The following is a 12,587-nucleotide window of genomic DNA, read 5'->3' as shown; positions in this document are numbered from 1 at the left end:
CATGAGTTTTGTCCAGTGCTACGCTGACATGTTTTCTCAGCCTTCCCCATACTACAGAGCCCCATCTCAGTGCTGGACCCTCTGGGTCAGCAGCAATTCCAGTGCTGATGTAGCACACCCAACCCCAGACCTTCTCCTGGTGCTGCGCTTGAACTCTCTCTCTGAACCACAAGCCATGTCAACAAAAGCTCCCTTCTAGCAGCAAAGCCCCTGTTGTACCAGGGATTTTGCTGCTTAGCCGAGACAGCTCTCAGTGAACTGATTTAACTCTATTGGAGATTTTTGCAGTGTAACCTTAGACTCTGACTCTAATTATGCAGCTGGTTTGGTCCAGATGTGCTCCATAGGAGCAGCCTGATGCATGTGTAAAAGCTTCCCTCCATGTAAAGCCCATTGGAATGGATTTTAAGGTCAGAGGAACTGCTAAAATCATTGTGCTTGACCTCTTTTCAAAACCATAGAGCTTCTCCCTAGAAACCAAATGAAAGCTTATCCTTTGGGAAATTATTCTGCCTTGTCAAGCAGACTGCAGTGTGATTGTAAGGCCACAAATTTTCTGTCTTGCTGCTTAAATTACCTTTACTTTTTAGAAACTTCACCTCATTTTGAGGTTAAATTTGTCTACCTTCAGCTTTTTGATATTGTCATAGTTTTTTCAATGGGATTGAAAAGCTCATGCTCTTTCCAACTATTATCTACTTACTTTGCTTTTAATGACCTGTCCATTGTGATCTAGTCATCTCTGAAGCCTCTCTCCAAACAGTGATTTGACTCCGAGTCCTTCAGGTTCACAGCTGAAGACTCGCATTGTTTTGATGGTTCTCCACTGAACTCTATTCTCTAAACCCACATGTACGCGCTCATCAGTGTTATAATGGTGATGCTGCAGTATCTGTAGTCAAAAGCAAAGCCTTTTTTCTGCTTTTCCTTTATATTCTTCGTATACATTACAGAGCGTTTTCTGGGAGATTAGTAATGATGTTCTCAAACCACCTCTCTCAGTTGCTGTTGCCCACAACGTGGCCCTCAATCTCACAGGACTCTGCTTTCTTGATTTGCAGTCATATTACATTAGACTATTAAAACATACTTGTTCTGTTTAGATAGCTTAAACGAGCATTGTCTTTGAGTCATCTGTGGATTTACCAGAAAAGGTTTTATATTCTTTCCTTGGCCAGTAGTAGAGGTACCTCCTGCTGTGGGTAGAAGGAAGTGATCTCTGAGGTATCTGGCTCAGCAGAGCCTCCCCTGCTAACACATCCATCTGTCAGAGAGCTGCCTAGCCATAGTTTTCTTAAGACTCTTGAGTACAAATTATTCAAGTCTCCTAATTTGTAAATGTTGATTCATGGCAAACACTATTCAAAAAAATCTTGCTCATTAAACAGGAAAAAATGTCTTTCAGCATTGTCAAATACAGACCAGAAAGATACACCTCCTGAATACTTCTGCCTTTTCTGTGTCATCTTTCATCATTTTTCGTTTACAGCTCACAAGGGACCTTTGCCTGGTCTGTGATTTTTTTTTTTTTTTTTACTTTATTTTTATTTTTGTTGTCATTCTTTAATAAAGACTCTTATTGTCTTTAAACATATTGTCCATAGCTATTTCTTTGGTAACTTCAGCTTTCTTATCTGTTATCTTTATTTCTAACTTAATGACTTATTCATTGCCTTTTTTTTTTTTTTCTGTTAATAGTATCTCAGTTCTTATGATTTTTCTGTGCCTCAAGCATATGGACCATGATAACTTTTTTGTTTGCATTTTAGAATACAGAATTTGAGACATTCAGTAATTGTCTTAAAAATTCCTGGGTTTATCCTTTTATGGTTACTTTAACAAAGAGGAATATGTTCCTTTAAAATTCCACATGCATATATATATATATGTATGTATGCACATATAACACTGCTCTTTATTTCTGTCTGTCTATAAATGCAATCAAATCATGATCGGAATGGAAATAATTGCTAATTTTTGGAATTGCAAATAACCTTTTTATGTTAAGATGAGGTCTAGTATTTATTACCTGCTGTCAGGTGCAAGACTTTCTGATTTATGAAATAATTCTGTTGGTTTTTTTAAGATACAAAGAAGGTTTGTTACTGACTTTTCTAGCTGAATTTCAGCAGCTCGAAGTCAGCGATAGTTCTATGGACTGAGAAAGTTGTTTCTAATTAAAGAAACTACTAATATCTCAGTCTTCCAAGGTACTTCGCATTGTTTTGGAGATATCGTTGCAGCACTGCAAATACAACTCCAGTTAATGTGATCTGCTAATGCATATATATGAAGCTCTGTTATTAGAAGTTCAGCCAGAGGGACAGGTCGAGGGAGTAACAGTCACTTCATGCAGAGAGTTAAAAGGAGAAATGTGTTTTTGTTTCACTCTTGTACTCAGATATTCCGATAACTCAGCAGTCCTGTTGTCACCTAGCGAAAGAAAACATGAAGATGACTTGGAAAGTGGAGATTCCTGGTGTTAGGGTAGGTTGTACATCGTATGCATCTGGTACTTAATCCATTCACAAGACTCTCTGCGGTCCCTTGACTTGTGCCATATAACTAGCACTCAGCAGCAAACCAAGCGAAGGACTTCACGTTGCTGTCAGCAGGCTAGAAGCTGTAGCTGGAATGGCTTTCTCACCTTGCTGCAGAGAGACTGATCACTCAACTGTACAGCTCAGCAGACCTACCCAACTGTCTTGGTAGTCAGTAGAGGTGTTTTACTGGCTGGTTGAGACAAAGTTATAGTTATGCCAGTATTATTAGGCTGTTTGAAAAGTCTCTTGGCGCTATGATGAAGTTACTGTAAAGTAGCTTTGCTGGTTGATTCTGATTCCAAACTAATCCAGCAATATGAATGTGGCTGTAATCAGGTCCTTTAGGTAAAGTACCTTTTCATGGCAAAAATCCATGATGGACAAAATGCATACAAGATAAAGTAATATTTAGTTCTCTAATGCTTTGTGAAGCCTAAAGATTACAAAGACATAGAAAATCTACACCTGTACTTATGAACTGGACCTCTTCCAGCATTGTTAAGAAAAAGAGGAGGGTTTTGTATCAGGCCTTGCCAAATACTTGCTGTTGACAAGTTCAAAATTAAAAAAAAATAATTTGTGCAATAAACATGGTTTAAAAGAAAACTGAATGGCAGATACTGGATTTTGCCCTCATATGCACCTAATATAAGGGTAATGAAGGGAAGTGAATTCACAGATTTGCATTGTAATTGGATTAGAATGAAACTACATAGAAAATCCTGTCAATTCACTTATCTCTTCACTACAAAACAGAACCCGCACCTAAAGAAAACGCTGCATGCATTCAATGGTTAGCCTTCCTTTTTTGCAGAATATAGACAATATCTTAATAAAGCCTAGTACATATATTTCCTCTGGATTGTCTCTGGTTAACTTCATGTTCAGTCACTGGGATTAGGTTTCTCTGCGCATAAATGTAACCTGGGATCCTAACAGAGATGTTGAAATCCTGGCAATAGGCAATAAAGCTGTGTCTGCTATTGCTTTGCTCCTCTGTAGCGCCCAGAGTATTCTAACTGGCCACTTCGGGCTACTGTGGCTACATTTCTTAGTTGAGTGGAATTACCTTCTTCATAGTACCAATCTCCTGCTGTTAACTGTGTAGGTAATGTAAGTTCATAGCTTTGGTCCTGCATGTAGCAACAGGTGGATTTGCCCCATGAAGACAGAATGAATAGCTCCCGTGGACACCGTAGCTGGTAGTTGAGCATTTCACCTATGAGTGCAACTTGCTCAACATTGGATGTTGCAGGAACGTGAGAACTCAAGGCAGAGCTGACAGCGCAGTCACGAGTGACTGCTAAGATCTTACTAAAGTAAGTCCAGTTGATATTCAGCTGCCATGAGGACTGTTTCTTCATGCCAGCAGAGCAGTTGCACAACTGGGGATTTAGCCTGAGTCATTACTCACACCTTTGCTGTAAGGAGAAATTATATTCCAAACAGCTAATAATTGCATTGCTATTAGCAGCAACTAATGAGTATAACAATATTGTATGCTGAGGGAATTAACACTATAAGTTACAAAGTTTATTATAGTCTATCTGTTAAGGAACATACTAGCATGACATTGGCAGTCATTATTGGGATGCTGGGACGTATTTTTCTATAAAAGTCAGAAACCAGGCATGAATTAACAGTGCAAGTGTTCATAGCAGCAGGACAGCTCCGTTTTGGCTTACCCAAGGCAGTACAGCAAGTGATGGAAGGCTCTGAGGGTCTTCCATGTCCCTTGCATGCATGTTGTCATTCAAATTTACAGTCACAGCCTCACGCTCCATTTCCCGCTGTCCCCCGGTGTGGTGTCTTGTGTCTTGCAGCCCCATCAGCCTGGGAACTGCCAGTGTGAGCTCTGCTTCCCGCTGCTCTGTCCTGTCGCAGGTTGAACAGAGGCAGAGACTGTGCTGGGAGCTGTTTCTATTGAGATGTTGTGACAGTAGTGTTAAAAACAGCTTTAGAAGGTCCTAGTTTTAAAGCTACATCTCAAACGAGGATTTATCAGGCTAGAATTTTTTCAATGTTTAAATTGTATTACACTTTTCTTCTTTTGGTAGTAACAGAGGAAATTATGGTAGATTCTGAAGTTCTTTGGAAGCAAAGGAGCTGCACTTTTGTGTGTGGGCACAGATAACTGTAGTGGCTTGCTAAGCAGATAAGAGCCTGGGAAAAATGAGTGGACAGTTTGGGTCAGGATGTTATTAGAGGCAAATTTTGGTCTTCATTATTTGTGCTGTTCCAGCCGTCCGTGAGATCACAGAATCCTGCAGAGAAGGAAACAATGGAACTTGGTGTTATACCGAACATCAAACAGGGTTGAAGGTTCTGTGACCTCTGCAAGTAATTAAAATAAACGCTTCCCTGGAAAATGGTAGGCTACTGCCACAGTTCCTGCTTTACAATTCATGACATTCCTTAAGGGGTTTAAAAGATGAGTCTGAGTTATTCTTTGTGCTGCTCCCGAGTCCTTAAGAGAGTTAAGAAATCAGGTCATTCTCCTGAGTCACGGTAGAACTGAATATTTGATTAGGTTTGTCCATCAAATGGGCCCATTATATCTGTTCATAAAAAATTTAAAAAAAAGAAAAAGGGCGGGGGCTTTTACTCTTAAATGTACTCTTAAAACTACATAGCAGGTTTTGTGATATTTAAATAGTATTAGAAAAGTAAAGCTTTCTACATGTTTAATAGCTGTTTGTCAGGTGATTGCTAAGATACCTTTGAATGGGGAGTGAGTGAGTGCAGCTGTGCAAATGTAACGCAACAAATATGCACTTAATTGTGTCCTTTGGCCAGCAGAAGATGTCTGTTGGTAATTAGTTCTTCCTCTGCCAGACCCACTGGCATGTGAGCTCTCCTAGCGGGATTCTTGTTATTGTTCTCTCTGGCTCTTGTTCACTGTTGTTCTGGAAGGAAGGACAGAACTGAAGGCATGAGTAATAGGAAATCTTAAGCTCTCATGTTCACTAAAGAGGAAAACATTTATTTAATCAGACTAGAGCTCTACAAGCACTCAGAGAATAAAAGTTTAGTCTTGTGGGAAGTGGGGATAGAGTATGGAAAATACAGTCCTTGGCTTTTGAAGTACTGTTACCATGGGGCAAAAGCTGTATGTGTGCTCAACATGTGCATGCAGCTGTATAGGTAGCTCCTGAGTTGGAATCATTCTTGTGATACCCACCATTGCCTTCCCTGACACCTATGAGTACCAGTACACCTTTGGCTTCAGGAGGTCCCCAAAGGTATTTTGATAAAGTGAAGGCAAATGAGTGTCGTGCGCGTTGTGAAGAGCTGGAGCGTCAGCAGTGTGAGAAGGGGTTGTACAGGACCTCAGTGCATTGTGTTTAACTGCTGCTCCAAATAACTCCCTGCCTCCCAGCCTTTTAGTTTACCTTTTAAACTGCAAGAGATCTCTTTGAGCTGGATGCACGCAGTGTGTAATGCAATGGCTGTGTTCTGGGATCTTTCCCATTCCGGACAATTGTACAGGGTTATTACCCCTCCAGGAAAGGGAGCCTTCAAAGCCCTACGTAAACAGAACACAGTGACTTTTAAAATGACATTGCAGACTGGTTTAATCAGCTGAAGAGGATTTGTGTGTTACAGCTGAAGTTATTTAAGAGAATAGTATGCTGGAAGAAGGCTGAAAATTGATAGCTGCTGAGTCTGAAAAGGTGATCTATGAAAAATTTGGTCTCTCATTATTAGCTATTATTATAGGTCTTGGTATAGTTATAATACATAATAGAGCTTGTACTTTTGCTAATGTTACTTGGGACATCTCTGCATAACATACGCATGAAGCTCCCCTATGTAGCCCATCATCCATGAATCCTGACTACTGAGTCTCCAACCGTCATTCATAAGCCTTAGAGAAGAGGTAATTACGTGGTTTTATTCTCAGGACTGGTCATGAGGAATACATTTCTGTAATGGTTTTCCTTGGTAGTGTTTCTCCGAAGTATTTCATGAAGGACATTAAATGTTATTTCACCTTCTTTGTAGACTGGGAAACTGAAGCTCAGTGTTGCTAAAGACTTGACTCCAGTACAAGTCTTGAAATTACCAAAATAGATAAAACCTTAATACTATATAAAATAATGTTAAAACCTATTTTCTGTGCAGGAATATGCATATAATGTACCTATTGTGTATAGTAGATATATTTACTAATATACAGAAAATAAATGGAACACGTATATTGCTTGTCAACCACAAATCGGTGAGACTTGCAGAACCATGGAAAGCTACTCATATTTAGCATCCGTATATTTACATTTATAATGAAACTTATATTATACCTTTGGCCACTGTTTCTTCATTCTGCAAGTCTAAGGCTCTGGAAGTATTTGATAAATGAGTATATACTACTACTTTTTTTAATCTAATTTTTTCTGTCTTCTGTGTTCAAATAGGATTTAATCTGAGAACCTATTTTAGATTTGTCAGTGTGGGTAGAAGATAAATAGGAAAGTCAGAAGAGATTGCATATTGTTATAAATTGATAACTGGTGTTCTTTGCTTCTACTGCAAACGCAAGTGCCAGTTGATTTAGCATAGAATTTATAAGCAGTGACAGTAACACATAGGTTTAATATTTCATTGGACAAGAAACTTTGTTGTCAATTCATTCAACTCCACTTAAGAATTTGTATGCAAAGTAAGAGTAATGATGTTCAATATTATTTTGGTTGGTTTTAGCACTTCTAGCTAAGCAAAGCCAAGGTATTTTCAGCAGTGAATTCAGCTTACTTAAACTTAGTTTAGGGACAGTCCTCTAAGGTATGGGTCATAGTTTGCACTTGATGGTTTGTATTGTCCTGAAGACCTCAACTAAAGGTGAAATGATTCAGAAGGGATCAGAAGCAATATGATAGATCAAAACCTAGTGGCTGTATAGCTGTATTTTGAACAATAAAGTGATTTGTTGCTGATGGCAGGGTGCAAGACGCCACTTGAGAAGTCCTTGTGTAGCAAAGCTAACTATAAGAGATTTCTGGACATGAAGTGAACTTGAGAAGGTGTAAGGAGAGCTAGGTATAGTGGGAAGGAAGTGACTTTAACCCCCTTGCTCCTCGGCTAAAGAATGTTCAGGGTAAATGTTCACTGAATTAATGCTACTTGTTACAGCCAACAGGATTGAGATACAAGCCTTGCAGTCCACAGCACAGTGGCCTAAGATAGCAGGAAGCTACACATTGGCCATACTCAATGAGGGTTTAGTAGCCTGAGAGCAAGACCAGACCTCTAAAAAGTGTCCCAGGTGCCCACCAACGCCCCTCTGTCACTCCCCTCCTCAGCTGGACAGGGGAGAGAAAATACAACGAAAGGCTCGTGGGTGGAGATAAGGGCAGGGAGAGATCATTCACCAATTACTGTCATGGGCAAAACAGACTCAACTTGGGGAAATTAGTTTAATTTATTGACAATCAAATCAGAGTCAGGTAATGAAAAGATAAAAACTACATCTTAAAACACCTTCCCCCCACCCCTCCCTTCTTCCCAGGCTTAACTTTACTCCAGATTTTCTCTACCTCCTCCCCCCAAGCGGTGCAGGGGGACGGGGAATGGGGGTTGTGGTCAGTTCATCACACGTTGCCTCTGCTGCTTCTTCCTCCTCAGGGAAGGACTCCTCACACGCTTCCCCTGCTCCAGCGTGGGGTCCCTCCCACGGCAGACAGTTCTCCATGAATTTCTCCAGCGTGAGTCCTTCCCATGCACTGCAGTTTTTCACGAACTGCTCCAGCGTGGGTCCCTTCCATGGGGTGCAGTCCTTCAGGAACAGACTGCTCCAGCGTGGGTCCCCCATGGGGTCACAAGTCCTGCCAGCAAACCTGCTCCAGTGTGGGGTCCTCTCTCCACGGGGCCACAGGTCCTGCCAGGAGCCTGCTCCAGCGCAGGCTTCCCACGGGGTCACAGCCTCCTTCGGGCATCCCCCTGCTCCAGTGTGGGGTCCTCCAGGGGCTGCAGATGGATCTCTGCTCCGCCGTGGACCTCCATGGGCTGCAGGGGCACAGCCTGCCTCACCATGGGCTTCACCATGGGCTGCAGGGGAATCTCTGCTCTGGCGCCTGGAGCACCTCCTCCCCCTCCTTCACTGACCTTGGTGTCTGCAGGGTTGTGCCTCTCACATATTCTCACTCCTCTCTCTGGCTGCAATTGCACACTTGGTTGTTTTTTTTTTTTCCCCCTTCCTAAGTATGTTATCCCAGAGGCGATACCACTGTCGCTGATGGGCTTGGCCTTGGCCAGTGGTGGGTCCATCTTGGAGCCGGCTGGCATTGGCCCTGTCAGACACAGGGGAAGCTTCCAGCAGCTTCTCACAGAAGCCACCCCCGCAGTCCCCCCTGCGGCCAAAACCTTGCCATGCAAACCCAATACGCCCTTGTAGATCCAGAAGCTTTTCCTAATACATTGTAAAAGACTGATTTTTAGCAACCAGTTTTATTAGATGGTTACAGCAAGTCAGGCATGGCAAGATTAGCCTTGAGTTAGTTGAGATGCAGATTGTTTTTTAGTGGATACCCGCTGAAGAAAGGCTTCCACTCCTGAGTCATAGAAACATTACTGAGGCGGAAAACTCATGAAACCGGTTTGGAAGCGTTCAGCAGCAACTGCAGCTCAGGTGGCACGTAACTCCCCCAAAACCTCTGCAGTGCGGGATGTGTTAGCCCTTCCATTTAGCAAGGTTGTGTTAGCTGGGGCGTGGTGTTCATTCAGCATCACTCACACTAGGCTAAAATTTGGCCAGTTGTTTCAGCCTTCGGGAAAGATCCGATAAACTTGAAATTGGTCTCTTTGGCTGTTTTGAAGACACACGTGTACATCGTTTAAACTATGTCCTCTTGACAGTAGTGTATCAGAAGTTTTTCCAGGAAAAAAAAATCTTCAGAGAGGCCACAGGTCTACACATAATATATATGATGAATTCTGGATTTGTTTCTCCTATAAATAGCCTGGCTTTTAAAAACATGTAAACTGCTTATATCAATTAACAGATAAGTACTTGAATCTAGGCGCCCTTTTCTAAAGGATCCTCAAGAAAAGCTTTGTGATGAGGAGAAAAATAAGTGGAATAAGTTTGTTGGATGATCGTGGCAAGTTAAAGACTCAATAATATTAATATTAATATTAGGATTAAGCTAGTAGAAGTAACTGACCAAAGTTGTTGTGAATTAACTGCAAAACAAGGAACAGGAAATTCAGAAGCCTGGGGTAGGACTGCCAGAGTAGCTACGCAAAACCCAAAGGATTGGCACCTTTTGCTTATGACAATGAAATGCAGCATTTGATTAAAACATAGGTGCAATATGGCTTTCTTGTTCCTAAACAAAAAAACAAAGGAATAAAACCAAACAAAAACCTCAAAATAAAACCCCAAACAAAACCACCATGACTCAAAGGCCAGACTGGAAGAACAGAAGTTGAAACTGTACAGGTGTGAATGCGTGATTTTCTTTGTCCACATGCCGTGGTCCTCTCACAATATAGATATCTCTGCTGGATCCTAATTACTCTTCTTAAAACTACATTGCCTTAGATGAGCATCAGGGTGCTTGGTAGGGAATTATTTCTTTATAAAACCTACTTCATCTGATAATACTTATGTACAAAGGTTTCAGTCCTTTGTGCCTGGGAATTTGGTTAGCATCTCACAGGACACAATCCCACCTCAGATGGGATATCTCAGAGGTTAATTAATAATAATAGAACAGGCTCTGTGCTTTTTTCAGTTCAGACTATGTAGCTACTTAGCTACCCTACTGAATACCTTTTGAGAAGCTATGAATTTTATTTCAGAAAAATCCATGTGCCTACTGAAAATCTGAGCTCTGTTAAGCAGCAGTACAGTTATGTGGCAGAGATATTCTTTAGCTGGATGAGACAGGCAGACCCCAGCAAAGATTCCTGGTTTATTTTTTCAAATCTATTTTTCAATTATTGTCTTCCTGTTTGGAGAAGATCCTTTCTGGCAGTGATTCAGCATTCTTAGGAATTTTTTATATCTCATTAACTGGGAGCGGTTCCCAGGACATCAGATTTGCCATCATCTTTAAATCAAATAGGTCTGAAATCACTTGTGACAAGCAGCTCTGTGGGCTGCTCTGCTGAAGAGCTTTGAATGCTCAAAAGCTGGGACTTTTTTTTTTTTTACTTTTTTTTTTTTTGGTTGTCTGGTAGTTGTCAGGTACCTTAATCCATATACTTTATCATCTCATATAAATACTTTTAAATGCTAAGCCTGTATAATCAATGTCAAATGTGAACCAAAAATATGTTCTTATTATTCTCAATAAACATAAGGAAAGGTTGAATTTAGTAATGTTACAGTCTTGAGTATAATGAAGTAGGAAATGGATTTGATGACATTTTACAAGTCAGCTACAGAGTAAACATATTTTGTGCATATAACATCTCAGTGGATAGGGTATATTTTGTGAAAAAGGATTTGAGGTTCACTTGTTTGGAAAGCCAGATACTATTTTCAAGACTTTTAGCATTTATTACTTGTCACTATTAAGGGTCATTTTCTAGGATTAATTATTTTTTGATGAAAAAAGCCTGGTGTGGACATTGCATGCTTAGTTTCTCATGCAAGGAAGCTAATACATTGGTTGCTTTGGTCTCCTAAGGAGAAGAAATTACATTAATATCTGTGCCTTGATTTTTTTCCTGTCCTTATAGGCCTGAAATCTGATCAGCTTTGTTTATTATAAGTATCAATGTATTTAAGAGAATGAATGGCTCAGTGGATTTGGATTTGGGTAGCAGGATCTAGAGTATTTAGCATCTTTACATCAGTGGTTCGAATTCAGCTCATGCTGTCTGTGCTACTGTAGCTTCTGAAGTCAGGCATCTGTGAATTAAGTTAATGGTCCCAGAAGTGGCTCTAGAAAGCTTTCTCTATTAATGCCCATATCAGCAGTGTCAGGAGGAGGCCCAGGAATGAAATGGCAGGTTGAAAACTGTCGTTCATTGTTTAAATTCATCCATAAGAATGGAGCAATTGAGGAAATACATGTTGTTTGACAAAATGAGGAGGCAGCAGGTTTACAGGAGTATTTAACTGCAGTGTGACATTCATTGCCTTGGACTGTTAGACAGATGGATATTTAAAAAGGTGTTGGGCAAATCATGGAGAATAGATAGATTGTGACGTATCCTGTAGCCAGGAAATCTTTAAACCGCTGATTACGTGAATGGGAAGGCATGAAGAGGAAAGGCTGTTCTGCATTGTCTTGTTTCTTACAGCCTTTTACCCAAAGTGGTCACTGCTGGCCTCTGTTGAGGACAGGACACTGGACTAGATAGACCTCTGAGCTGAAGCAGTGTGGCAGATCTTACATTCTTATAGCTGTTGTCACAATGTTGTGTCATAACAGGTGAACTAGAAGAAAAATGGCAGTGGTCTGCCAGCAAATAATGAGTGCTCACAAAGCAGTGCAATGCATTGATCCCTCATTTCCCTTTTTTATTTTTCTTCAGGCAGGTGACAAGCATTATCATCCAAGCTGTGCACGATGCAGCAGGTGCAACCAAATGTTCACGGAAGGAGAAGAAATGTATCTGCAAGGTAAGGATGTCTCCATTCCAAAACAAGAAAATCAGACTTCGTAATTTTTCTGTCACAGACCTCAGGAGTTTATAAACCATCTCCATGTAATATGGGCAAGGAGGACTATAGCCATCCTGTCTTCATTAGTGTTCTCATACTTTTTCACTTGAAACCCTTTCAGCCTAGGAGGTGGTCATAACGGTGGCTTTGCGGTGACTCTGCAGCCTAGCTGAGGCAGACTGTGTTTTCAAAAGCTGTGTAGCAAAAATGAAATTTATTAGGCTGCCTCTGAATTTCGCATCTCACGGATAGCTTAGCACACAGACTGGTATATGAGATACCAGGCAAAGTTTCCGCTGAATTCTGCTAATCCAGTTTCTCTGCTGGCTGGACCACACTCCAAACTGTAAAAGGCAATGGAAAAACTTCCAAAGACTGCAGTGAGCTTGTTTTGAATCCTGTAGATCTCATTCCCCATGTGCATTGAC

At 40.9% G+C, this 12,587-nt stretch overlaps 1 protein-coding gene across 4 annotated transcripts in view; it reads left to right on the top strand.

Moving 5' to 3' along the window:
* The window catches only part of ABLIM1 (actin binding LIM protein 1), a 213,305-nt gene that overhangs the window by 143,896 nt on the left and 56,822 nt on the right, over positions 1 to 12,587 (top strand). For all 4 annotated transcript variants that reach the window (XM_087766571.1, XM_087766570.1, XM_087766568.1 and 1 more), the window contains exon 7: positions 12,030 to 12,117. In XM_087766571.1, coding sequence (XP_087622697.1) covers positions 12,030 to 12,117 — 88 coding nt within the window. The remainder of the gene's footprint in view (positions 1 to 12,029; positions 12,118 to 12,587) is intronic.

The sequence above is a fragment of the Nipponia nippon genome, unplaced genomic scaffold (assembly GCF_047370975.1).
Source record: "Nipponia nippon isolate SJK-2023a ecotype South Korea unplaced genomic scaffold, ASM4737097v1 scaffold_3, whole genome shotgun sequence".
Taxonomy (NCBI): Eukaryota; Metazoa; Chordata; class Aves; order Pelecaniformes; family Threskiornithidae; genus Nipponia; species Nipponia nippon.
This window is presented reverse-complemented; position numbering and strand designations above follow the sequence as displayed.